The sequence below is a fragment of the Megalopta genalis genome, chromosome 5 (assembly GCF_051020955.1).
Source record: "Megalopta genalis isolate 19385.01 chromosome 5, iyMegGena1_principal, whole genome shotgun sequence".
Lineage (NCBI taxonomy): Eukaryota > Metazoa > Arthropoda > Insecta > Hymenoptera > Halictidae > Megalopta > Megalopta genalis.
The window spans coordinates 13,526,187-13,550,305 of record NC_135017.1 but is presented as its reverse complement, the minus strand read 5'-3'; the positions used below and the strand labels follow the sequence as shown (position 1 = coordinate 13,550,305).

Below are 24,119 nucleotides of genomic sequence, written 5' to 3'. Positions count from 1 at the left end.
GCTAATTGTACAAAGAGGTTCGAAATTCAATCGGCAGCTTTATCTACAGCAGGTAACGACGAGACTGGTTCGAATCCGTCGCCACCTTTTCCCATTCCACCGCGTGGCGCCCTCTGCGCCATCTTTTGTCTCTCTTCATCCCGAGGTTTCTTTTCTGGCTTCTCTTTACTCTATGCCTCTCTCTTGCTCGCGAGCTTCTCTTTTTAAGATCGTGGGCGGAAATTAGAATAACCAGTCTAGCCAGTCGTGTTGTAGTCAGCGCACGGTTCGCACGTATTCGCTTTCGCGTGGACATTTATTCGAAATTCCGGGCCGCTCTCTATTTTTTTTTCCTTTAAATTTCTTTAATTGTTTTCCGTTCGCCGACAAACGAAACCCCTCGATTTCGATCCGAAGGATCAATCTGTCGCACGTTCCTCGATCGAAACGGCCTCGATTCCGCTCGAATGGGAGACTACGAGTTTTTGCCAGTTCGAGATCATTTTTTGCCTCTCGGCCCGGTAATCGATTTTGGATACATCGATAGGATTGCGTCATGACAGGCCTGAATTTGTCGAAGCCAGCGTACGTACATTATTTGCATTCGTATATTTAATTAATTTATTAAACGTATTACTGCGACATCGTTTCTTTCTTCCGTTTTTTATTTTTCTTCTGCCGTGTTTCCGCCGGTTTCATCGAATCGATCTACTAATAATCGTTATTTCTTTGGCTTGAGAATGATTTTATCTCGGTCGAATGCGATACTGTGATATATATATATACAATAATGTTTACTAGGAGTTTATAGACAACCCGAAACACCGGTGAATTCGCGAACTTAGTTAACTACATTTATAATTAATTTAGAGTTTTGGTAATTATTTTCGTGGATATTACAGTGAGTTTAGATATTAATATATATAGATATAATAATAATTACATAATATATTACAGTGAGAATATTAATATATTATTATTAAGAATATTAGTTTATAAATTAATATTATTAAGAATATATTATATTTATATAATTAATATTATATATAAATATTTATAATTAATATTATTAAGAATATAATTACATTATTATAGAATTAATATCATTATTAAGAATATTAATATATTACAGTGAGTTTAGACAGTCTGTTAATAAACAGTCTGATTAATTAAACGACCCATTGGCGGTCATTGGTAATATAATTCGCTGGTGTTATTAGTTAAAAAATATCTACGGTAAAATATAGTTTATATTTAACCGTAGAGATATTTTGTCGCAATTAGCAAAGCATTATTGTAACGATAACCGCACGGGTTAATGTCTTCTATTAACTTTTTTTTTGACTCGATAACTTGTTCGTCGATTAACAACGAATTCACGATAAAAGAATGATGAAAAAATTAACGATTGTGGAAACGATGACAAACGTTAATTTGAGGCACGTTCGAGATAAGTCCCGAAATAAATCGTTTTGGTTGACTTTTAAGCATTCTGTGACACAGTGAGCGAACGGAATGCTAATGAGACTTATGAATGGGATAGTATGATAACGCGTTAATGGTCGCCACAATGGAATGTATGCGAGTACGATGGCGAAACGATTTCTAGTCGTTCTGGAATGCAAAGCCCTCCGCTGTATACATTATTCTGATACACATTCATTATTCTCGCAACATTAAATTCTCTCGAGTCGAATGAATTCTTTCAGAAAGTATCTGACATAGTTAAAACAATTAATATCTCCTCAAAAGGACAAAGAAATTTCGAAAATTTCGATTACACCACGCGTGTACATTACAACAGTAAGCACGTCGCGGATAATACACGTATCAGCGTGTGTGCAGCAAAATTTAAAAAGCGCGGCGAAACCGCCGCCATAGGCGTAAGAAGTCAAACTTTCCATTCTAGGTCATTTAGGTTATGTCGAATTTTTACACGGCTCCGTTTCGCACCGTGCCGAAACTTCGCACGTCGAGACATTCGATAAATCGGTCGATAAGATAACGGCTCGAGAATGATTTTCGCGTGGTTCACGTTTTCGAAAATGTTCCGGCAGAATCACGAGCGAATCGCGGTCAATTGACTCACGTTGCTGCCATTGTAATGCGCGTGCGTACGCGCATTCGTGAAGGTGTACGCGCACGGTACGACTACGGATGTAATTACATCGCGAGCGAACCGGAAGTGGAAACGGTCTGCTCGGTTTTTGCCGGTTAAATGACTGCTTTATACGCTTGATCGTTTCGGAGAATTGCGCGGCTGGAAAAGGGATTTATTCCGTACGATCTGTGCATTTTAAGCGAACTTGTGTCTCAATAAATCTTTATTTTAGGTGCTTTAACTATTCTCTAATATATTATTTATTTTAATGGATATTATAATTATATATATAATATTAATTATACATCTATTATATCTATTAGAATTATGTATAATTCTATATAATAATTATATATATAATTATATATAATTCTAATAGATATAATAGATGTAATTAATCTAATAGATATAATTCTAATACATCTTATCTTAATTCCAACACAATTTATTTTAATTTTAATTAATCTTATCGTAATTTCAATACATTCGATTTTAATTTTAGCACACATTTTATTTAAATTTTAATACATCTAGTAGAACGGTCCGTAACGACGAATTTTGTGCAATAATATTATTGTTCATATCACGTATGAAAAATCATTGATTAATTATAATATCGTATAAGAATGTTTTCAAATCATAATAAGCTGTACCGGACGACTCGTTTAAGCACCACGAAGGACGCGCGATCGGATTTGTAGTCGGGACTGCAATAACATAAATGCAATGGTCTTGCAATCGACTTCGCGGCCAGCCTTTTGCGTATTGTAAATCGCGAAAGCGTTTCGTAAAAGGTGAACAGAGACAGCTGTTCATTTGAATGGTGGGGTATCGCGTGATTTCTCAATGAACGAGCCATACGTTCGTACCCGTATCATTCATTCGAGCCGGCACGTGTGCTCGTGTACGCAACGAACTTAAGGCGAAACATTGCCGGACAGTCGAAGCTGTTGTAACGTCCACGAGAAAAATGATCTAGCCGGATTCACATTTCAGAGGAGTCCGATCATTCGGCGCCACTGACTCGTTCGCCTTCAAAATGATATTACTGCTTACTATATTTATATATATTTATTACTTCTTATTATATTACTCTGGAAAAATGTCAACAACATATTCGAAATATACAGGACGTCCCAAAAATGTCTCGCAATCCGGAAATGGTGGGTTCCTCGGATTATCCGAAGCAACTTCTTCCTTTACAAAAATGTTCTCCGAGGCACCGTTAACGAGTTATCAACGAAAAACCGTGACCAATAAGAATCGAGTACGGCCGACGCGAGGCGGCCCAGCCAACCAGCGCGCGAAGCCCAGTTCCGCTCATTGGCTCGGTCGCCTCGCGCCAGCCGAGCTCGCCTCTCATTGGTCACTGTTTTTCGTTGATAACTCGTTAACGGTGCCTCGGAGAACATTTTTGTAAAGGAAAAAGTTGCTTCAAACGACCTGGGGAACCCGCCACTTTCGGATTGCGAGACATTTTTGGGACACCATGTGTATTTCAATTTCAAACATTCATTTTAATTCGTTTCAGGTGATGCCACGGGGGCCCAGCCGGGTGTACCTGTCGACCGCGTTCGTGATCCTGCTCGGCCTCCATAAAGCTGGCAGCTCTGCATCCGCTCCCCAAGATCCGATCTGCAAGCCAGATCTCGAATTCTGGTCGTCCGAGCGTGGCACCTGCTGGCCCTGCACCAGATGCGCCCCTGAGTTCACTGTGAGCCCGTGCGCCGTCTACAAGGATGCGATCTGCGGACCGCTGTCGGCCCTCGAGCTCGACTGGTCCTTCCTTTCGGCCAGGAAGAGACCGGAAACGGGACAAAGGAGAGTCGATCCAGATCCGGATCTGGACCAACAGCAGGCCCGAAAACAGCCCGAGGATCTAATCGATGGCGAGAGAAGCGCCGAGGTGGACACTGCTGATCAGGTAACCGGCCGCCATCTTGGACAGATTCGAATGGTCAGCTGATCCAACAGCGCGGACATTTGTTAACAAGACTTTTAATTACTGCAATAAATTAGAATATATTGGTCTGCATAAAGATCCGCTGTCTAGTTGTAATATATTAGTATTGTATGCTATCTAAATCGGTGTAATAATTGTTTAAATATTTTGTTGTTGTTCTTGTTGTTGTATAGAGGACCAGTGAGTCTCTCACGAGAAAAACGTCTTCCGGAGAGAGGATCCTGTGGGATTGGCAGAGCGCTGCGTTGATCCTTGCAGTATGCGCGTGCATCCTGTTCTTCTTGGTCGCAGGATGCTCGGCATTGGTCTACACGAGGCAGTGGCGTCGCATGAAGAAGAATTTCGAGCCTGGTGAGCAAATACAATTTTTCGCTAATTTATTGTACATTATTATATATTGTAATGTATATTATAATATACTCTATAATATATTATAATATATAATATACTCTATAATATATTATAATATATAATATACACTATAATATATTATAATAAATAATATACACTAAACATATTATAATATATGATGTACACTATAATATATTACAATATATATTATATAACCATATATGGTTATATAATATATAATATACACTATAACATATTATAATATATAATATACACTATAATATATTACAATATATATTATATATAATTATATACATAAATATAAATTATTAATATCAATATATTATGAGACTCCATTAAAATATTATTCACTTCAGGTTTTAAAGTTGCACGTATCGGACAATATTTAAGAATTACATTTCAAAGTATGCACAATTAATCGCGTTGCAAAAATACAGAAAATCGCTAACAATCCAAACAGATTTGGTAGAAACTGTAGAAACTGGCCCGATAAAAATCGCAGTCGCGTCGTCGATTCTGCCAATTTCGGGATGAAATTTTCCGATCGCATAAAGAGAAGCACGCGCTTCGATCATGTTACGACGATGTTTCGGTGAAAATTTTATTTGACCCCGGGAAAAATTGCCGAAGTCCCGGTTTGTCCCGGTGTCGCGGATCCGGAGGGGGGGGAGGGGGGTTGAACAAAACCGGGTGCCAGCTCTGGGATTTCGCGAAATCCGATCCCGCGGGATCGATAAGTCGATCGTGGTGTGGGGGGACACGGCGCAGTCCTTTAAAATGCGAGGCGGATTTTCTTCATTAGAGGGCCGCTCACGACCTCTGCTCACCTTGGCTCGATCTATCACGCCCGGATATGACGTCTCGGGTTTCGATGCTGCTCGTTTCTTTCAGCGTTGCTCCGTTCCGCGTTTTCTTTGTGCTCGCAGTCGGATTGTTTATGCGGATCGTTCGATTTATTCGCCGGACGACTTTCCACGATTTTTCTCGAATTCACGCGTCGCGATCCACGAGAGCGCGATTGTTTCATTCGATCTCCCGCATCGATGTCTCGTCGACTTTTAAAAAGACGAACGTTCCATAAAATCTCTGTGCCTCTCAAGGTCGCGGGAAGGTTATCACGGCGTAGGTCGCTGGACAGCTCGCGATCCGCGCTGTTTCTCGACGATCTCAAAAATATGCGTCGCCGTCCGAAGAACACCGATGGCCTCGAGATCTCGAGCCGCGCGACCTTTGAGAAAAGTTTCTCACTCGCCGCAACATCCGACCGTCGAAACCGAACAACATTTTCCTCCGACATATCTTCGTATCGTTAAAGGCAAGCGAATTATTCAAGGTGCTAGAATAATAATCGTCGAAACAGCAGGGATAATTAAACAATTTTTTCTGTAAATACCAGCGGCGGATTGACAAATTGGAAAATGTCAGGACGGTCCAGATGGGCTCTGGTTCGATCGACAATGTGGGAAAATGCGTGTCGAGTCATTGGGTGCGAGGGAAAATTGTTTCTGCGACTCCGGGGCGCGTCTCTCTTTTTTCAGTTTTCCGGAGGAAAAATATTTGGGGAGGGGGAAAAGGCGGGATCGGAGGATGCGAAATTGTGTTTAATTGGTGTCCCGGCTGAAACGAAGAGGAGGCATTGTCGGCGTGCCCACTAACGGATTGGTAATACAAGCGAATGATCGCGCATTCGGTACCGTTTCACCGCTGGCCGTGCTTACTAAAGGGGACTCCTGTTAGGGCCCATTACCTGATCCCACTGCCAATGTTGTCAGCCACCGCTGAGAACCATTCGTCAACCTCCCCTTTATTTCTATCCTCGCATAACTCCTTTTATCACCGTACCACTACAAAACAAGTACTCTCTGCGACGACGAAAACGAGAAAAAAAGATGCTTCAACTTTGCTACCGTTTGTCAATTAATTATTGCGATCGCGTTAGCAGCGAGAGAGCAATATTTTATTTGAAGAGAATCCACCTTGAATACGTATGGAAAATATTAATTATAATATTTAATATATATATATATATATAATTATAATATATTAATATATATAATATATATATATAATTATAATATTTAATATATATATATATAATTATAATATATTAATATATATAAATATTATAGATATAAACCCTAGTAGAATGAATGATATTAATCGGAATAATTATTTAATCAACGATTGTTGGTCCTCGTTAGTTTATTGTTGCCTTTTCGTAGGAGATTATTGAAATCGAACGATAGAAAACAATTATTTCTGGTTAATAAATAGAAAGAACGATAGCTGAGAAATAGTATAAACAATTTTTGGGAATTGTTGTTCGAACAACAATTCGTGTCGGGGTCTGAGAGCGTTGTCGTCCGGCGGATTTTCTTCTGTAACCGGCAACGAGAAGAACACCGAGCCTCAGTCTGGAGCGAGGCTATCGCTAGATTCATCTCATGGGGCCTTGAGAAAGCAGAACCGCATTCCATAGCTGTTCAACTCGCATTCCACCCTCGATAGGTCGTAGACACCATCCTTCCACGCTCCCAGGTCAAATTGACAATTAAAAATAACTGGTTCTGAACCTGTCTTCGGACCAACTGCATTCCCCTTTTACTCAAATAAAATATTCAATGTTGCTAAATAAAATTAATACAGCATTTCAAAGTCGATGCAAAATATTTATTTAAACAGCAGATAGAAGCAAATGGAATTTTTTAATTTATTTTCGACGATTCTTGTGATTTAGCGTTATTCAATTGTATTTTTATTTATTCGTACGATTTAGGATTACTCGATTTTTTATGTTATTTATTCGTACGATTTAGGATTATTCGATTTTATGTTATTTATTCGTACAATTTAGCATTATTCGATTTTGTTATTTATTCGTACAATTTAGCATTATTCAATTTTATTTTTATTTATTAGTACAATTTAGCATCGTTCAATTTTATTTTTATTTATTCGTGCAATTTAGCATCGTTCAATTTTATTTTAATTTTAATTTTATTTATTCTATACACATATTTAACCAGTATCCAATTTCGTTTTCATTGTTTATACAAATTCGGTATGATTGAACTAATCGCCACCGTTTCACAGAATTTCGCATTATTTAATTTGATTTCGATCGATTCATAGAATTTCGCCGTAACAATAATCTTATCTTCATCGATTCCCACAATTTCGGATCAGTCGATTTTCGTTTATCCCGACGTTATTATCGATCAAAGTTAATCCGAAAATATTCATGTCGCGACATTCATATTCACGACAGCTGATTATTCAGCGCTATTGTCCGACGCGCCGGCATTATGTCAAACCCGTTTAAACGAAGATATATACGCGCCCGACCAAAGAGAGGAATTCTTTTCTCCGAATGCTAACAGAGATTTTTATCTTGGTTTACAGTGGGTCTGGAAGAGATCTCGGCGCGGCTGAATTTAATGGTGAAGGCGGAACTAGCCGAGCTGGTCGCCGGTGCACCTGTGCACGCTGCTGATCCCCAGAGGAGGTGTCAATATTTGGAGAAGCTCTTAGGTAGAAAAGCGTTTCTCTGACTCCGAAACAATGTGTCTGTAAATCCTAATTAAATTACCAAGCATACCGTTTTATATAAATCCAGCGAATGGATTTGCAATATTTTTCTTCTGAAAAGTTCTGTTCTTGTACAGTCGACGAAAAGAATATTTGTTGGACACCTTGTAAACTAATTCATTTATATACGTGGCTCGATACTGATACTTCCTGCGATTTCTTGCAGACCGTTTTATATAAATCCAGCGAATTTTCTATCGTCGAATGGATTTGCAATATTTCTCTTCTGAAAAGTTCTGTTCTTGTACAGTCGACGAAAAGAATATTTGTTGGACGCCTTGTAAACTAATTCATTTATGTACGTGGCTCGATACTGATACTTCCTGCGATTTCTTGCAGACCGTTTTATATGAATCCAGCGAATTTTCTATCGTCGAATGGATTTGCAATATTTCTCTTCTGAAAAGTTCTGTTCTTATACAGTCGACGAAAAGAATATTTATTGGACACCTTGTAAACTAATTCATTTATATACGTGGCTCGATACTGATGCTCCCTGCGATTTCTTGCAGACCGTTTTATATAAATCCAGCGAATTTTCTATCGTCGAATGGATTTGCAATATTTCTTTTCTGAAAAGTTCTGTTCTTGTACAGTCGACGAAAAGAATATTTGTTGGACGCCTTGTAAACTAATTCATTTATGTACGTGGCTCGATACTGATGCTCCCTGCGATTTCTTGCAGACCGTTTTATATGAATCCAGCGAATTTTCTATCGTCGAATGGATTTGCAATATTTCTCTTCTGAAAAGTTCTGTTCTTGTACAGTCGACGAAAAGAATATTTGTTGGACGCCTTGTAAACTAATTCATTTATGTACGTGGCTCGATACTGATACTTCCTGTGATTTCTTGCAGACCGGAAGAGGAAATCCCCGGTGATGGTAAGCTGGCCGGAAGTCAGCGGAAACCTTTACATTGAAGAGGGCGAGCCCGCGAAGGGCAAGCCCCTCCAGATAGCCAGGATCCATCGGAACATCGAGACAATGTTGAGCCAGAAAAAGAATCTTGCGGAGCAGTAAGACGAGATTGCCTTAAACGCCCTCTCCGAGGGGGCGACTAATTACAAATTCAACCGGCGACTATTTACCGGCGAGTATTTATAGTTCTATTTATGACTGTCGCGAGGGATGAACGTGTTCTTTGTAAAACGCGCCGAGGACGAAAATTGTTAACGCGGAATCGCTGTAATCGTTGTAACCTTGCTCTCCGTAGCGTCGCCGCGGTATTATTTAAGTAATATTTAGTCGATATCAGAGTCGGAGACAAGAGCGTCGCGCGTTTTAGCAGAAGCGGTGCCATCGGCAGGCGTTTAGAGAGGGAGGACGCTATGGAGGGAAATCGTATGGTCGGCGCTAGGCTTGCACGAAATAGGGGAATCGATTGAAATTAACGAAGAGAATGTAATCGCGATTGCATGGAGCAGTTGGGCCCAGAAAATGAATATATACGAATGCTATTGTTCCTCGAGTGTCAATAACTATAGAAATGAAACGCCGCAAGGTACAAAACTATTATCGATAAAACGTACGTGCGATATTTTGTATTATTTTTTACTAATTTAACGATTTATACAGAGTGAGATTCTTCAAGGGAAAAAAGGAAACGAACAGTCGGAATTCCTTGGATCGTCGCATTTATCTTTTTTTGTACAAACAATACCTTGACATGTTCACGGTAACTGTTCGGACAGCTTTCCAAGCTGACGATCGTGAAAATGGGGCCCCATGAATATATTTCTCTGAAAACGTTTGTCCAATCTCTGTCACGAACCGCGGACATCGTAAATTGAATTTAATCATTTCATTCTGTATGGTTGTTCTTCTACGTTTACGTAAGCGCATGGGAAATAAGGGAAACGCCGTTGCCTACGGGGTCCCGTGGCTCGACCGTAAAATCGAGCAACGTGCCCGACCCAGCCAGACAAGCGATTGTTATTTATTTCTTCCGTCTAGCTTTAGAGACTGCCATTATCTTTTGTATTGTAACATAGGAAAACGTGAACGAAATAAATTCATATCGTAATCGAAACATCGTAATCGCGTCGAGGGGGTGTCGAATGATCGGGTAACAACGCCTTTCGTTCTTTAAATCGCTAGATTTAATTAGCTTAGAGTTACAAGTTTATGGTTTATATTAAAATAATGAACAACGTAACAACACGCAAACTCTCAGAAAAATATTCTCATTCACGCGTCGTCTCGCACTCTCGCCGTTCCTTTTCACCGTTTTGTTTTCTCTCTCGCCCCTTTCTTACTTAATTCTAACGCTCTCGTACCTGTGTCCTTGAACTGTTTGCGGGGGCCGAGGTGTGAAATAGGGCCGCCATCTTCGCGAACGATCGATCACGGTGCCGGAACGTCGTTCGTAGCTATCATTGTAACGCTCTAATGTCGATCACGATCGAGATCCGTGCCGACGTGTTTAAGAGGGAGATTCAGCTTATTCGCGAACTGAACGATTCGAAAATAAATCCGTCGTTGTAATTAACTGGCGAGCTAGTCCACACCTCGTCTGTCGTTAAGCTTGCGTCTAACGATACCGAAAATACTGGTTTATTGTTTCTTTCTTTGTTTCTCCTCTTTTATCGCTACGGTACCTGCGCCTTATCTCGTACACGAAAATATCACTATAACGTGGCGCGCGTTATGGGTCCTTTTTCTCTTGTCCCGTCGCGTCGGTTCACCCTCGATCAAAGCGATCGGTCAAATTAGAATTCGCATCTCGATACCAAACAAGAAAAAACAATCGATAAAGCTTGGAGATCGCGAACCAAGGTCGAGTCCGCTGTGGTCGCGATTTAGGATTTATGATCGGAGGCTACCCTAAACTGTGACACACGCGCGTCTAAAATTTCGAATTGTCCTCTAGCAAATCACGGAAATCTCGGCAACGACGCGATATTCGGCGTTAGCGAAAGAAAGAAAGAAAAGAAAGAACATGAAACTGAGAATGAAAACGTTCGTTTGTTCTCGACGTCCATCATTTATTTACAATCAGGTTCAATTGGAGACGATCCGTTTCAACGAGCAACAGCGTCTCGAGAATTTCGACGAGGCGTCGGGGAGAGACTACGAAGATCTTAGAAATCCGTAAAAAATCACGTAGAAACTGTAGACCGCCTCTAAGAAAAGCAGAGAGAGAGAGAGAGAGAGAGAGAGAGAGAGAGAGAGAGAGAGAGGGAGAGATAGCCCCGTCAACGAAAATAATGCGAATGTTCTGTGCTCGTTCTCGTCTCGTTATCTGTTCGGGAGTGAACTTTATAGACTCGTCTCTATGTAAATATATATTTGATTGTTTCCTTAGAACTTTTACACTTTCATTAGAAGGAAGTACGGAATTCGGTACGGCTTCTCCTCGGGAAAAGTGCTGCACGACGACCCTAAAAGCGTCTTTTAAATCGTTCAGAGTATCGAGAAAAGAAACGTTTCATTTCGTCGCGAACGACAGGGATGTTTTCGCTTCTACTCGAAAAACTACCCGGTACAGTAATGTCTCCCTAATTGACGCTCAGATTGTACAGAAAAATCGACAATTTAGGAAGAGGATTTTTTTGTACTTGCTATATATAAAAACGAACCATCCACTGCTTTCGTCGAAGTTTCAAATTTTCGAAAAAAATGTCGATATTCGAACGGCTGTAACTTTGTGCAAAAAAATTGTACAACAATGGAGATTAGCTCATTTTAAAGCCTGAAATGTCTACTTTCGGAGGCCGTGCGTCGATTTCTCTAATAAAATTTATTTGCGACACGGTGGATGGGAATCCTCGTTATAGATTTTACTAGTTTCGTCGCGAAGTTTCAAATTTTCGAAAAATTTGTTGATATTCGAGCAGCTATAACTTTGTGCAAAAAAATCGTATAGCAATGGAAATTAGCTCATTTTAAAGCACGAAGTGTCTACTTTCGCACGTCGTTCGTCGATTTCTTTAAAAAAATTTATTCGCGACACGATGAATGGGAAACCTCGTTCTAGATTTTTACTACTTTTGTCGAAGTTTCAATTTTTCGAAAATTTGATGATATTCGAACGGCTGTAACTTTGTGAAAAAAAATCGTACGGCAATGGAACTAGGCTTAAATTAAAGCCGAAAGTGTCTACTTTCGGAAGGTATCAGTCAATTACTTCTAAAAAAATTGATTTATGATATAACGAATGGGAAATCTCGTTCTAGATTTTACGAATTTTCAAACAATTGATGATATTCGAACAGCTATAGCTTTGTGCAAAAAAATCGTACAACAATGGAACTCAGTTCATTTTAAAGCCCGAAGTATTTACTTTCGAACACCGTTCGTCGATTTCTTTAAAAAAATTTATTCGCGACACAGTGGATGGAAAACCTCGTTCCAGATGTTACACGAAATTTCTAACCCCCGAAACATCGACGATATTCAAAATACTGTAACTTCGCGAACAAAAATCGTAGGACAACGAAACTAAACTCATTTTAAAGCCTGAAATCTCTGCTTTCTCCGTGTGTAATTCATTTACGCCGAAAAAATTTTTCGAAGACACGGCGGGAAGCGGGAAGCTGTAACAATTTATATCGGACAAAGTAGAAACGAGTCATTTATGGAATCTTGGAATTAAAAAACGATAATCTTATCATCAATTAGGATCAATTAGGGAGAATTTACTGTACACACAGCGTTTCCACGGGAAAAGAAATAAACGATAGTTAATCGCCGAGGGATTGGTGTGAACGGTTCGTTGGTGTTCGGGTATATTGCTTCGTGTTTATCGGATGTACAGCTTCGTCGATTAGGAACGTGTCTTTTTTTAAAAGTTATGGCTGCGCCACAAGCTCGGATCGATGCGTCCTCGTAAATCTATCTCCTCGTCGATATATAATTGGCAGCTTTCGATTCAGTACTTTCGATGCCTGCTCCCTTCGCTCGAGAATGAACTTCGATAGTTTTCGCTTCAGCAAAAGTCTCCGGTTCGACGTGTAAATTCTCGATTAACAATTGGTCCATTTTTTCATCTGTCGCCGATTACGTGTCAATACCGTACGTTTAGAGGAAGTAGAACACCCAGTAGATCGCGTTGAATAGCATAAAGCTGACCGGGAATATGATCCTCGAATACTTGTCGATGATGTTCACGTCCTTGATCTTCGGCATCGACACCCGCAGCACGGACGCTCCTCTTCTTATCGCGTGCAGAACCTGCATTTTTACAAATTCGAACAAAATCCATCGAGATCTCCATTTTATTTACAGTAAAGAAAGAAAAATCCAAACGACTGCAATTATTTTATTTCTCAGTTTGAGAGAGAGAGAGAGAGAGAGAGAGAGAGAGAATTCGTATATTCAATTGTTACGCAATTTTCTGGTCGAAAACAATTCTATTATCTGCTTAATGGTATGCTTAATTTCCTTCAATTATCGTTCAAAAGTGTTCCAAACTATCCTAATTTCCACGTTTGAATTAATAAGTTTAATTATTTCACATTTCTCTGGTCGAAAATGGTTCTATTATTTACTTAATAGTATTCTTAATTTCTTTCGATTATCGTGCAAAAAAGTATTACTAAAAACTATACCAATTTGTTCAGGAGAGTTCGAAGAACAATTTAAAATACAAAACAATTGAATAATTGTCATTGTTAAAGTGCAGGGCGTCACCAAAATTGAAAGTATTTATTTGTCTTCTAAAAATGATTCAGAGTGAAAATTCGATGCTGTGATTTCGTGAAATAGCGATCAAAAATTCTAAGAGAGAGAGAAAGAGAGAGAGAGAGAGAGACGTACCTTAGGCTTGTGATGCTTGGGCCCCCTGTACCTTAGGCCAATGTTTTTCCCGTGAGTGTTGTACGCAGCGACTCTGGACATGCGAAAACTGGGGGGAAACTTGACTGGATCATGCTCCCTTCCGGCTCCGGGGGTGGAGCCGCCACTGATTAGGCCAGATCTGTTCCTTATGCTCGGTAAAGGGGACATTCGAATATCCTGCAGCTCGATTATGTCGGCCTCCGTGGATCCCGGGAACGGGGAACTCGTTTTGCTTCCTGTCGAATCATTTCATTTAAAATTACTCTCATTATTGTTGTTAACCCTTTCGATTCTCGAAACCATTCTAACCCTCATATATAAAACAATTTTTCTGATTTACGCTCATTTTCATTTGCTACAACTTAAGTACATTTTTTTTATATTTATATATATGTAAAATAAATTTAACTTTGTGACTCGAGCGAAACAATTACGCTTTGAACAGTTTTTAAAATATAGACGATAAAAATAAATAGATAATAAACAAAATAAATAGACAATAAATAGGCAAATAATAGCGAGGCAAATAATAGCGACAATAAAAAGCGACGAGTCGTTGTCATTGATCCAGCGCAAAGGGTTAATTATTATATTGTATCAATTTACGAAACGAATTGTTCCATATAAGATTGTTCGACTTTTCGAAAGGCTGCGCCGCTGTTACGAAAGTACTTAGGTCCCGTGAAATTCTGTTACCCGTTTTAGAAGTGATCACTTTCTTGTCGTCGGTCTCTTTCTTTTTCGTCTTCTTCTTGGCTCTCGCGCCCCAGTACGTGTAGTTCACCGCCGCGTACTCCAACAGGGCCGCGAACACGAAGACGAAGCACATCACCAGGTAAATGTCGATCGCTTTCACGTAGCTGATACGTGGCAGTGAGCTACGCACGCCCGTCGAGATCGTGGTCATCGTGAGCACCGTCGTGATACCTGTAAAATTGAACGAATTGCTGGAAACGGTTCTATTGTGAGAATGATAAAATTGGTTAAATTCTAAGAATGATAAAATTGGTATAATTGTAAAAATAATATAATATTAGTCAACTTATAAAAATAATAAAATTGGTACAATTGTAAAAATAATATAAAATTGATAAAATTGTGAGAATGACAAAATTGGTATAATTGTAAAAATAATAGGATTGGTGTAATTGTAAGAATAATAGAATTGGTACAATTGTAAAAATAATATAGAATTGGTATAATTGTAAAAATAATATAAAATTGGTATAATTGTAAAAATAATATAAAATTGGTAAAATTGTAAGAATGATAAAATTGGTATAATTGTAAAAATAATATAAAATTGGTAAAATTGTAAGAATGATAAAATTGGTATAATTGTAAAAATAATATAAAATTAGTCAACTTGTAAAAATAATAAAATTGGTATAATTCTAAAAATAATATAAAATTGGTAAAATTGTAAAGATAATAAAATTGGTACAATTGTAAAAATAATATAACATTGGTAAAATTTCTAAAAATTGTAAAAACAGTATAAAAATAGTAAAAATGATAAGCAGTAATTTTACTGCTGTTTTTCACGAACAACAAATTGTCTACAATCTTCCAGATCAGAGTCTTCCCAATAAAAAAGACCAACTTAGAACAGCAAAAAATAAGATAAATAAGCATTCCATACGAAGTGAAAAATGTCTAGAATTGTTTGAATGGTTATTAAATAATTGAGAATCGTTTACCAAGGGCTACTCTGGCGCTGGTGGCCTCGTGGTTGATCCAGAAGCTCACCCAGCTCAGCATAACGATTAGGATGCTGGGCAAGTAGGTCTGGAAAACGAAGTAGCCGATGTTCCTCTGAAGCTTGAAGCTCAACGAAAGTCTTTGATATATACCGGTGGCCAGTCTCTCCTTGCGGTCGTTCGTCTCGTAGCCGATGATGGTGAATTGGGGTAGCTCGGCCTCCTCGACGCCGCGCACCGGCGTCTCTTTCCAATTCATCACCACGTCCATCACCGTGTAACCATCTGGCGAAATCGAATTTCGTGCTTCGTTTTCTTTCGGAATCGTTCGTCGCTATTCTACTTACTTTTCATTCGAACATTTTTGTCTGTTTCTCTATATTTTTCTTTCTTTTTTTCTTTTGTAATTTTGCCTAGCTGTCTTAGAACGTGTTCGAAACAATTCGTGGAAACGACGTGTCATTTCTATCGTTGCAAATTTACGAAAGTTAAAGAATCAAATTGGAAATGAAATGCTAATTGAAAAATAAAATACTGGAGTTTTTAGTTATGAAAAAATTATTTCTTCTTTGTAAACTGAATTCTTTTGATTAGGATAAAATAATTTAGAGGGTTGGTAGATATTCATAAGTGGAAAATATTAAATCGTGGCGAGTCGAATACTGATTTTTTAATTGTGAAAAAATTATTTTATTCTTAAACTGAACGTTTCTGAATAGGATAAAATAATTTAGAGGGTTGGTAAATATTCATAAGTGGAAAATTAAATCGTGGCGAGTCGAATACTGAGCTTTTAATTGTGAAAAAATTATTTTGTTTTTAAACTGAACGTTTCTGATCAGGATTAAATAATTTAGAAAATCGATAAAAATTCATAGGTCGAAAATTAAATCGTGGTGAGTCGAATACTGATTGTTTAATTATGAAAAAATTATTTTATTCATAAATTGAACGTTTCTGATCAAGATAAAATAATTTAGAAAATCGGTAAAAATTCACAAGCAGAAAATTAAATCATGGTGTGTCGAATACGGATTTTTCAATTACGAAAATTATTTTGTTTGTAAACTAGAAATAAAGTAACTGGATTGGTAAGAATGAACAAGTAGACAATTAAATTGCGTCGAGTCAAATCGAAAGAGTTCCTGAACAGCGGTCTAATTTTCGAATAAAATTAGTCGACCGGGTAATTGTGGGAAATCGAAGTTCGAGTGGAAGCCACTAGAGAGGTAGTTATCGATCGTACAGCTCTCGATCTCTACGGTGCAGTTCTGCGAATCGAGCGGATAGTAGTGCAGATCCATCATGCAGGCCAGGGTCGTCGTAAATCTCATGCCATAAGTGACAGATCCGTCGCCGGACAGTCGGACGAGTTTATTACGCTCGGTCACGTCGTGCAAGAAGCTGCGAACAAACCGAAAAACAATTTCCTGTCACAGCCTCTCCAGATGCGGCGCGTATGCGCTCGGCGATTCGAAAGCACGCGCGCGTCGGATTCGAATGTTCTTTTTCCATGGAAAAACAATGTTCCAAACGATTCGCGTAGAAGACAATTAATCTGGTTCGATATAGTCGATCAGTTTGAGAGAAACGACGATGCTTTGCACTTTTTTTGTTTTATAAGAAAACTGAGCTAAATGAAAAATAGAATTGAAGAAAAAATATAAAGTGAAATAAAATAAAATTGAAGTGAAAGAAAGAGAATTTTTACGAGCGTTTACAGAAACGAAGAAAGCTAGAAAATAGAAGATACTTTATTGAAATTGTTATTATTATTGCGAACCTGTTTTTGTCATTCGCGAAAAATGTGTCCGGCACCCAAATTTTCTCCGCGAAGTCGCCGCTCAGGGTGAGCACCTCCTCCTCCTGCGAGAATGCCAGTCGTTCGTCCTTCCAATACTGATTTAGGTACATCGTTATAGTGTAGTCCTGTCGAGAAATAAAACGCAGCACGTAAAATTGTCGTAAAAAATGTAAAACACCCTCCACATCGTTTTAAATTATTTTATTGCGATGTTTTAATATTTTCTTATTAACTTTATTTCATTTAAAAATGATTTATCTTATCGTCGTGAATGATATTCACATAAAACTCCTGTAAAAAAATGTAAAACGCCCTCCACATGATTTAAGTTATTTTATTGCGATGTTAATATTTTCTTATTAATTCTATGTAATTTAAAAATAATTTATCTTATCGTCGTGAATGATATTCGCATAAAACTCCTGTAAAAAAATATAAAACACCCTCCACATGATATAAATTATTTTATAGCGATATTAATATTTTCCTATTAATTCTATGTAATTTAAAAATAATTTTTATTATTATAATATCAATATTTCTAATATCAATATTATCGTATATCATTGCTATTATATTCTAATATCAATACCAACTTTCTTTTCAGTTATAAACAATTTATTGCATCGCCAAGCGTGCAATTACAATATTGAGAATCTCGAATATAATTGATGAGATAATTTTAAATATAAAATTCGAGCGGAATTAAAGTTAACAATCGAAGCGAATAAATAATAAACGTGTATAATTCACCATGTTAACTTCCGAGATGGCGTCGAAGCTTGCTATAGTAAGGTCCATGCCCACCGATAAGGGTTCTCCTGGAATAAAAGAGTAATTCGTATATTATTATTATTATTTAAATTGGACCGGATTTAGGCATCTCCTGGAATAATCTGGCGCAACGAGGTTAAACGGCGGATAAATGGGTCGAAAAAATCGACGAAGACTAGGGAAATAACGCGGCGTCGTTAAGCGGATTTGATGTTCGGTATGTGATCACTGGCCTGTAAAAAGTTCGCAGCCGCGCTATTAAATTTCTTGACATCAATCCCAGTCCCTCCACTGTTTCAACGTTCGAATATTCAGCTCCCGGTTAAAAATCAATGACCTTTTAAAAATTCCTTCGAGATACGTACCACCGACAAAAGAAAAAAAGAACGCGTCGAATAAAATCGCTTCTTGATCGAAGAAATCTGTACGTTCTTCGCAGCTGCGACGCGAATTCTTACGATTCAACCATGATCACGAGTGAAATTTGACATTTTTTTTGTTGTTTTCGATTACTTACCACCGAAATTTGGTCTCAGTCGAATGTCGTAGCCATCGAGAATCCGTGATATCGTCTGCGTCACGTTCTCCAACCTGTCAGACACCCCTGTGTTCTCGTAACTGGCCCTGAAAATATTTTGCAACAGTAGTCGATTAAAGGCTCGATCTTTTCTTTTTTAATTTCTGTTCGATAATATGAATTTCCTTCGTTTAAGACCATGAGGATTGCGACAGCGAAAGTTGCGTTGAGAAGAAACGAAATTATATGAAATTAAATGAAACTGAATAAAATTTGAAAAGAAAAACTAAATATAATTGAATATAATTGAATGTAATTGAATATAATTGAATATAATTGAATATAATTGAATATAATTGAATATAATTGAATGTAATTGAATATAATTGAATATAATTGAATATAATTGAATATAATTGAATATAATTTAATATAATTGAATATAATAGAATATAACTGAATATACCTGAATATAACTGAATATAATTAAATATAATTTAATATAATTAAATAAAATTGAATATAATTAAATAAAATTGAATATAATTAAATGTAATTAAATAAAATTGAATAAAATTAAATAAAATTGAATAAAATTAAATAAAATTGAATATAATTAAATATAATTAAATAAAATTGAATATAATTAAATATAATTGAATAAAATTGAATATAATTGAATATAATCGAATATAATTAAATAAAATTGAATATAATTAAGTAAAATCGAATAAAATTAGATTCGAATCGAGTAAAATGGAACGAAATAAGATCATATTTTAAATTGAATTAGCTGGCATTAAATTGCACAAACAGCTCGCATCGAAATGAACGTAATCACGATTGGATATTTAACGCCGCGATTTACCAGGTAACCAGGTAGATCGTCTGCAGCAGTAAGACGACCTGCTGCAGCCTCGTCCTGTTCACCATTTTTCGGAAATCACGTCAGCGGTTAAAAGAGGACGTCATCTCGTTGGGTTCTTGCACCTCGTCATCGAGCCGCCAGATACTGTAACCAGAGAACCGACCCGATTTTTGTCCTTGACCTTTATCGCACATGCATCCGTCAATTGTTCATAAACAATCCAACGAAAGAACAAAATCACCCGCGAACCAAAAATCCAATTTCCCTAACCGATCACGATTTAATTCGCACGCGAATGATTGACCTACAATCGGACACCCGTCGTCCCTTAAAATTATTGCGATATGGAATAAGCTACAAAATAAAAGAGTTAGAGTCATTTTAATATTGTTAGAAATATTGTTAAAAAGTAGAAATATGCAAAAGAGTTATATTTATTATTATGAGAGAGCTGTATTTATTGATTTCGGAGGGTTGTATTTATTATTGTGAGAGAGCTATATTTATTGATTTCTATTTGTTATTATTATTATTATTATTATTATTATTATTATTATTATTATTATAAGAGAGCTATGTTTATTGATTTGAAGGATTGATTATGAGAGAGTTATATTTATTATTATAAGAGAGCTATATTTATTGATTTCAAAGGGTTGTATTTATTATTATGAGAGAGCTATATTTATTGATTTCAAAGCGTTATATTTATTATTATAAGAGAGCTATACTTATTGATTTCAAAGCACGTTATATTTATTATTATAAGAGAGCTACATTTATTGATTTCAAAGGGTTATATTTATCATTATAAGAGAGTTATATTTATTGACTTGAAGAATTGATTTTTTACGAGAGGGTTATATTTACTATATTATAAGAGAGCTATATTTCTTGATTCCACAAAGAGAGTTATATTTTATCACTATAAGAGAGCTATATATATTGATTTCAAAAAATTCTATTTATTATTACAAAAGAATTACACTTATCGACTTAAAAAATTGATTACTAAAGGGCTACATTTATTACTACAAAAGAGTCATATCTATCGATTCAAGGGAATCATATTCAACAATATATAAAACAGTCATCAACAACATCGCACATGTCACTGCGAAAATGATTTCGAACAATCAACCCCATCCATAAAAACATTAAACAACCATCTCCCTGACATCTTTGGTCGACGAGTTTCAATCGCGAATAAAAAGGAAAACAAATCGAGGCACACAGCCGGGGCTGCGAATCCGCCAGAAAAAAAATATGATCGACGGACCGGTTCGAAAAGACGTCCCTCCGAAATTCCCAAGCGAGCGTACATACTGCGTGAAGCCTCGGCGACCCTCCGGTAGCAAAGACAACGATCTCTCCTCGCCTATCTTCGATCAGGCTCCGAACAAAGGAGCCATCGCGACAACGGAGTCAGTCAGACGGTTATCGTGTACCTCGTACAAAAGGGAGAACAGCGTATGCCTGGCCGTCCTTCGAAGGACATCTCGGTGCCCGAAGGGTTGACCTGGCGGCCTGGAAAGGGCTCGCGGCTCGCCACCGATCGGACAGGTCCCTCCACGAGCACTATCAAACGTCGACGTCGTCGAGGATATCCTCGGACCACTCGGATGCTGCGCACCACCCGCACACACCCCCACCTCCGATTATCACTCTTTCTCCACTAACCTCCTTTTTCCTCTCTCGGGCTACGTTCGACCGCGAACCATCTCTGGGAAACTCGTCTGGCCGGCCCTGCCAGCTGCCGCCCCATGAATCCTCGAGATTCACCGACAATGGCTGGTCACCCCGAGTCCTCGGCTCTGTCACAGTCCCTCCAGCCCGCTGCCAGACCGTCCTCCATCACCTGGCCCGAATACTTTCGCTCTTTCTCGCAGCTCGCGCTCTCTGGTCGCTCCTCTCCGCTACGACAGCCCCATCTCCGCGCCCTTATCGAGCGCGCAATCCTCGCAACAGCTCCTCCACCGTCTGTCGATCGTCCAACGCGTTCGCTCCGCGAATATTTACTTGTTTCTCTGTTCAATATCTCTGTCCTCGGAGCGTCGATTTACCAGGACAGCCCCGTTCCCGCTGCTTTATCGAACGCGCGCGGACACCGAACACCGACATCCCCGTTCTCCCGTGTAACCCGAGCAACCCCTCTTCAGCAACAAGTCGTCATACCACCGTTCAGCACTGCTCGGCACCCTTCCACTAGGACACGGTCACAGCCCGGTTCCTGCTCGCTTATCGAACGTCGGTCAAAAACGGATAGCCGTCGCGGTTCCGCGGCTCTCACGGCCCGCCGATCATCCGGTTTCGTTCCTGGCGTCGGATTAGCGCCCGCAGCCCTCTTATTGCTCGCTTATCGAACCGGCTGCCTCGTCGAATCCACCGGGAAATATACCTCGCCGCCCTCCGATGCTTCTTCAAGCGTCCCCCGTCCACGCCGCCGTCCCTCTCGGCGCGCCCCGCGCGGCGTACAGCGTGCTCGGCCCTTTGATCTTCGAGCACAGCCCCATTCCCGCTCGCTTATCGAATCCTTTCGCGGACGGAACGACGGAGAAACCGCGGATTAACACACTTCCGTCGTCCAGCACTCTCCCTTTCGCGAGCTGCTCCGCCACTGTGTTTCGCCGCCGTCCTCCCGGGGGTGGCCTCTCCAACCCCCTCCCGCCGCCCCAGCCCCGTCCTACCACCCTGCCAATCCGTGCCACTCACCTATTTATCTTTCGCTTCTGTTTAGACACCGATAACGTCAGCCTGTGCCGCCGCCGCTGCTGCTGCTGCTCCGCGCTCGCCATGCCTCGGAGGCTGCCGCAAAATGAACCACGCATGTGCAGCCCCGTTCCTACCCGGCCGACCTACTGACACAGAGTCACCGCTGTCTCTGGATCTCGATGCCGGGATCGAACGCTGGGCATCCCCTCGACCCCGAACGCCGGGGAACCACGCTAACGTCGAGAGTCGTTAACCCTGGGCGATAGCCGTCCCATCGATCTCGGGCTCCCGATGCGCCGGCTTGTCGGAGATTCGATTTTCTTTTCTCTTTTTTTTCATGGCTCTAGCGTTTTTCCCCGATTTTTCTACGACCGATCATCCCCGCCGCGACTCGGTCCGATTACGGGTTTCGGACGAAGCGGAGACCTCGCGGGTTTTATTTTCGCGGGGCTGGTTGGAAGAGGCGACAGGGAAAGTGTCTCCAGCCGGGCGAAAGTAGAAGCTTCCAGCTTCAAAATGAGCCGGGGTAGATCGCTGTGCGATTCTTTTTCACGGAGCTACGAGGGGTTCGATTTTACAACCCCCCGGGCCTCTGCTGCTCTGGATACGATGCCTCGTCTAGCGCGCTGTTTCGTGGGAAAACATTTTATGAAATGTGGCTCTCGGAGGAGGTTGAAGCTGAGATTTCAGGCTTTGAAACGAGCTTCGGTGCGACGATGTGCGATTGTTTTTCACGAAGTTACAGGCGGGGAGGTCTTATCGCGTTCTTAAGGACGTTTCTGACTGTGTACATCCTGTCTTCCGGGCGTTTTTTTGTAGCAAAGCGATGTTTAAAAATTGCGGCTCTTAGCAGGGGTTGGAGTAGACGTTTCAATCTTTAAAATGAGCTATGGTACGTGGTTGTACGATTGTTTTTCACGATGTTACGACGCGGTAAACTTTTCATCCCCTATTTGGAGATATCGCTGATATGGAGAAACTGTCGAAAGAAAATTGGAAAACACTGTCACGAAGGAAAACAATTTAAGCGGGTAGAAACTAGAATCTTTCCTCTTTAAAATGATTCTAGTGAAATCGCCGTAACGCTTTTCACGTCGTCGATTTTTCGCGAAAGTTTCATGAACACTTCGACGTCGGGATCGAATCGTTTTCTTATTTAATCTTCGGCCACGTTTCGCATCGGCCACGATCGACGGAAATAGGATCCTCTGTTTCCGTGGCGCTCGTTTCCTTTAGAAAATTCGAAAGGATACAGAGAGTAGTTCTCTGGTCGAGCAGAAACGGGATCGGGCGAAAGTGTTTGAAGAAGCGTCGAAGCTCAATTACAGCGACGACGCCCGGTTTTCGATTCGAGGCACGGCGCTCTTTCCAGTTTTCCTTTCATTATAATGTTGCCGATGTTGTCCCAGTTTTTCCTGAAGTACACATTTTTCAGGAGGAACCTGAAAGACCGTGTTCCCGCGGATCCCTTAAGGGGACGCGACGCGTTAGGAACGCCGGCGAAAGAAAGGTCGGAGTTGAAAATCAAAATTCTCACCCCCTAGAGCCGTTCTCCTTTCGAAAATAATTGACGCTCTTGCGTGCTGCTAATTTGACCCAAAATTAACGTTTCTTCACGTCTAATCGAAATACGTGTGTGTCTCTCTGCTAATATAATATTTATAGTTTGCAATGTAAAATATATGCACGTGGAAGTGAATAAATTAAAAATATTAGAAATTAAATATATATATATATTGAAAATGAATAAATGTATATGGAAAATAAATATGTATTGATTACGGAGAAATTTATATTAGAAATAAATATGTGTTGATTATGAAGAAATTTGTATTAGAAATAAATATGTGTTGATAATGAAGAAATTTATATTGAAAATAATAAAAATATATATGCTTAAAGTAAGTAAACACGTAACATATAACAAGACATTTTAAAATAGAAAATATAAGTGTACTAAT

The 24,119-nt window shown here is 39.3% G+C and overlaps 2 protein-coding genes across 6 annotated transcripts; one reads left to right on the top strand and one right to left on the bottom strand.

The window, feature by feature from the left end:
* The first annotated feature begins 223 nt into the window (after positions 1-223).
* Positions 224-10,034, top strand: wgn (Tumor necrosis factor receptor superfamily member wengen). The gene is made up of 5 exons (XM_033482111.2): positions 224-564; positions 3,612-4,004; positions 4,217-4,394; positions 7,818-7,946; positions 8,862-10,034. Exons 2-5 carry the CDS (start codon positions 3,615-3,617, stop codon positions 9,023-9,025), a joined length of 861 nt encoding a protein of 286 aa, XP_033338002.2. The 5' UTR covers positions 224-564; positions 3,612-3,614; the 3' UTR covers positions 9,026-10,034.
* A 47-nt stretch (positions 10,035-10,081) lies between these two features.
* Positions 10,082-22,181, bottom strand: Lcch3 (Ligand-gated chloride channel homolog 3). Of its 5 annotated transcripts, none has more exons than XM_033482110.2 (10): positions 22,159-22,181; positions 19,447-19,590; positions 18,579-18,685; positions 18,041-18,108; positions 17,267-17,412; positions 16,730-16,887; positions 15,484-15,768; positions 14,480-14,710; positions 13,763-14,019; positions 10,082-13,177 (listed from the first exon to the last, which is right to left on the bottom strand). In XM_033482110.2, the coding sequence occupies exons 2-10, from the start codon at positions 19,509-19,511 to the stop codon at positions 13,025-13,027; spliced, it is 1,470 nt and encodes a 489-aa protein (XP_033338001.1). In that variant the 5' UTR covers positions 19,512-19,590; positions 22,159-22,181; the 3' UTR covers positions 10,082-13,024. The 5 variants fall into 5 exon arrangements, with proteins under 5 accessions (XP_033338001.1, XP_033337997.1, XP_033337996.1 ...); XM_033482106.2 differs by lacking the exon at positions 22,159-22,181 and adding an exon at positions 20,769-22,106; XM_033482105.2 differs by lacking the exon at positions 22,159-22,181 and adding an exon at positions 20,773-22,106.
* Positions 22,182-24,119: the final 1,938 nt, after the last annotated feature.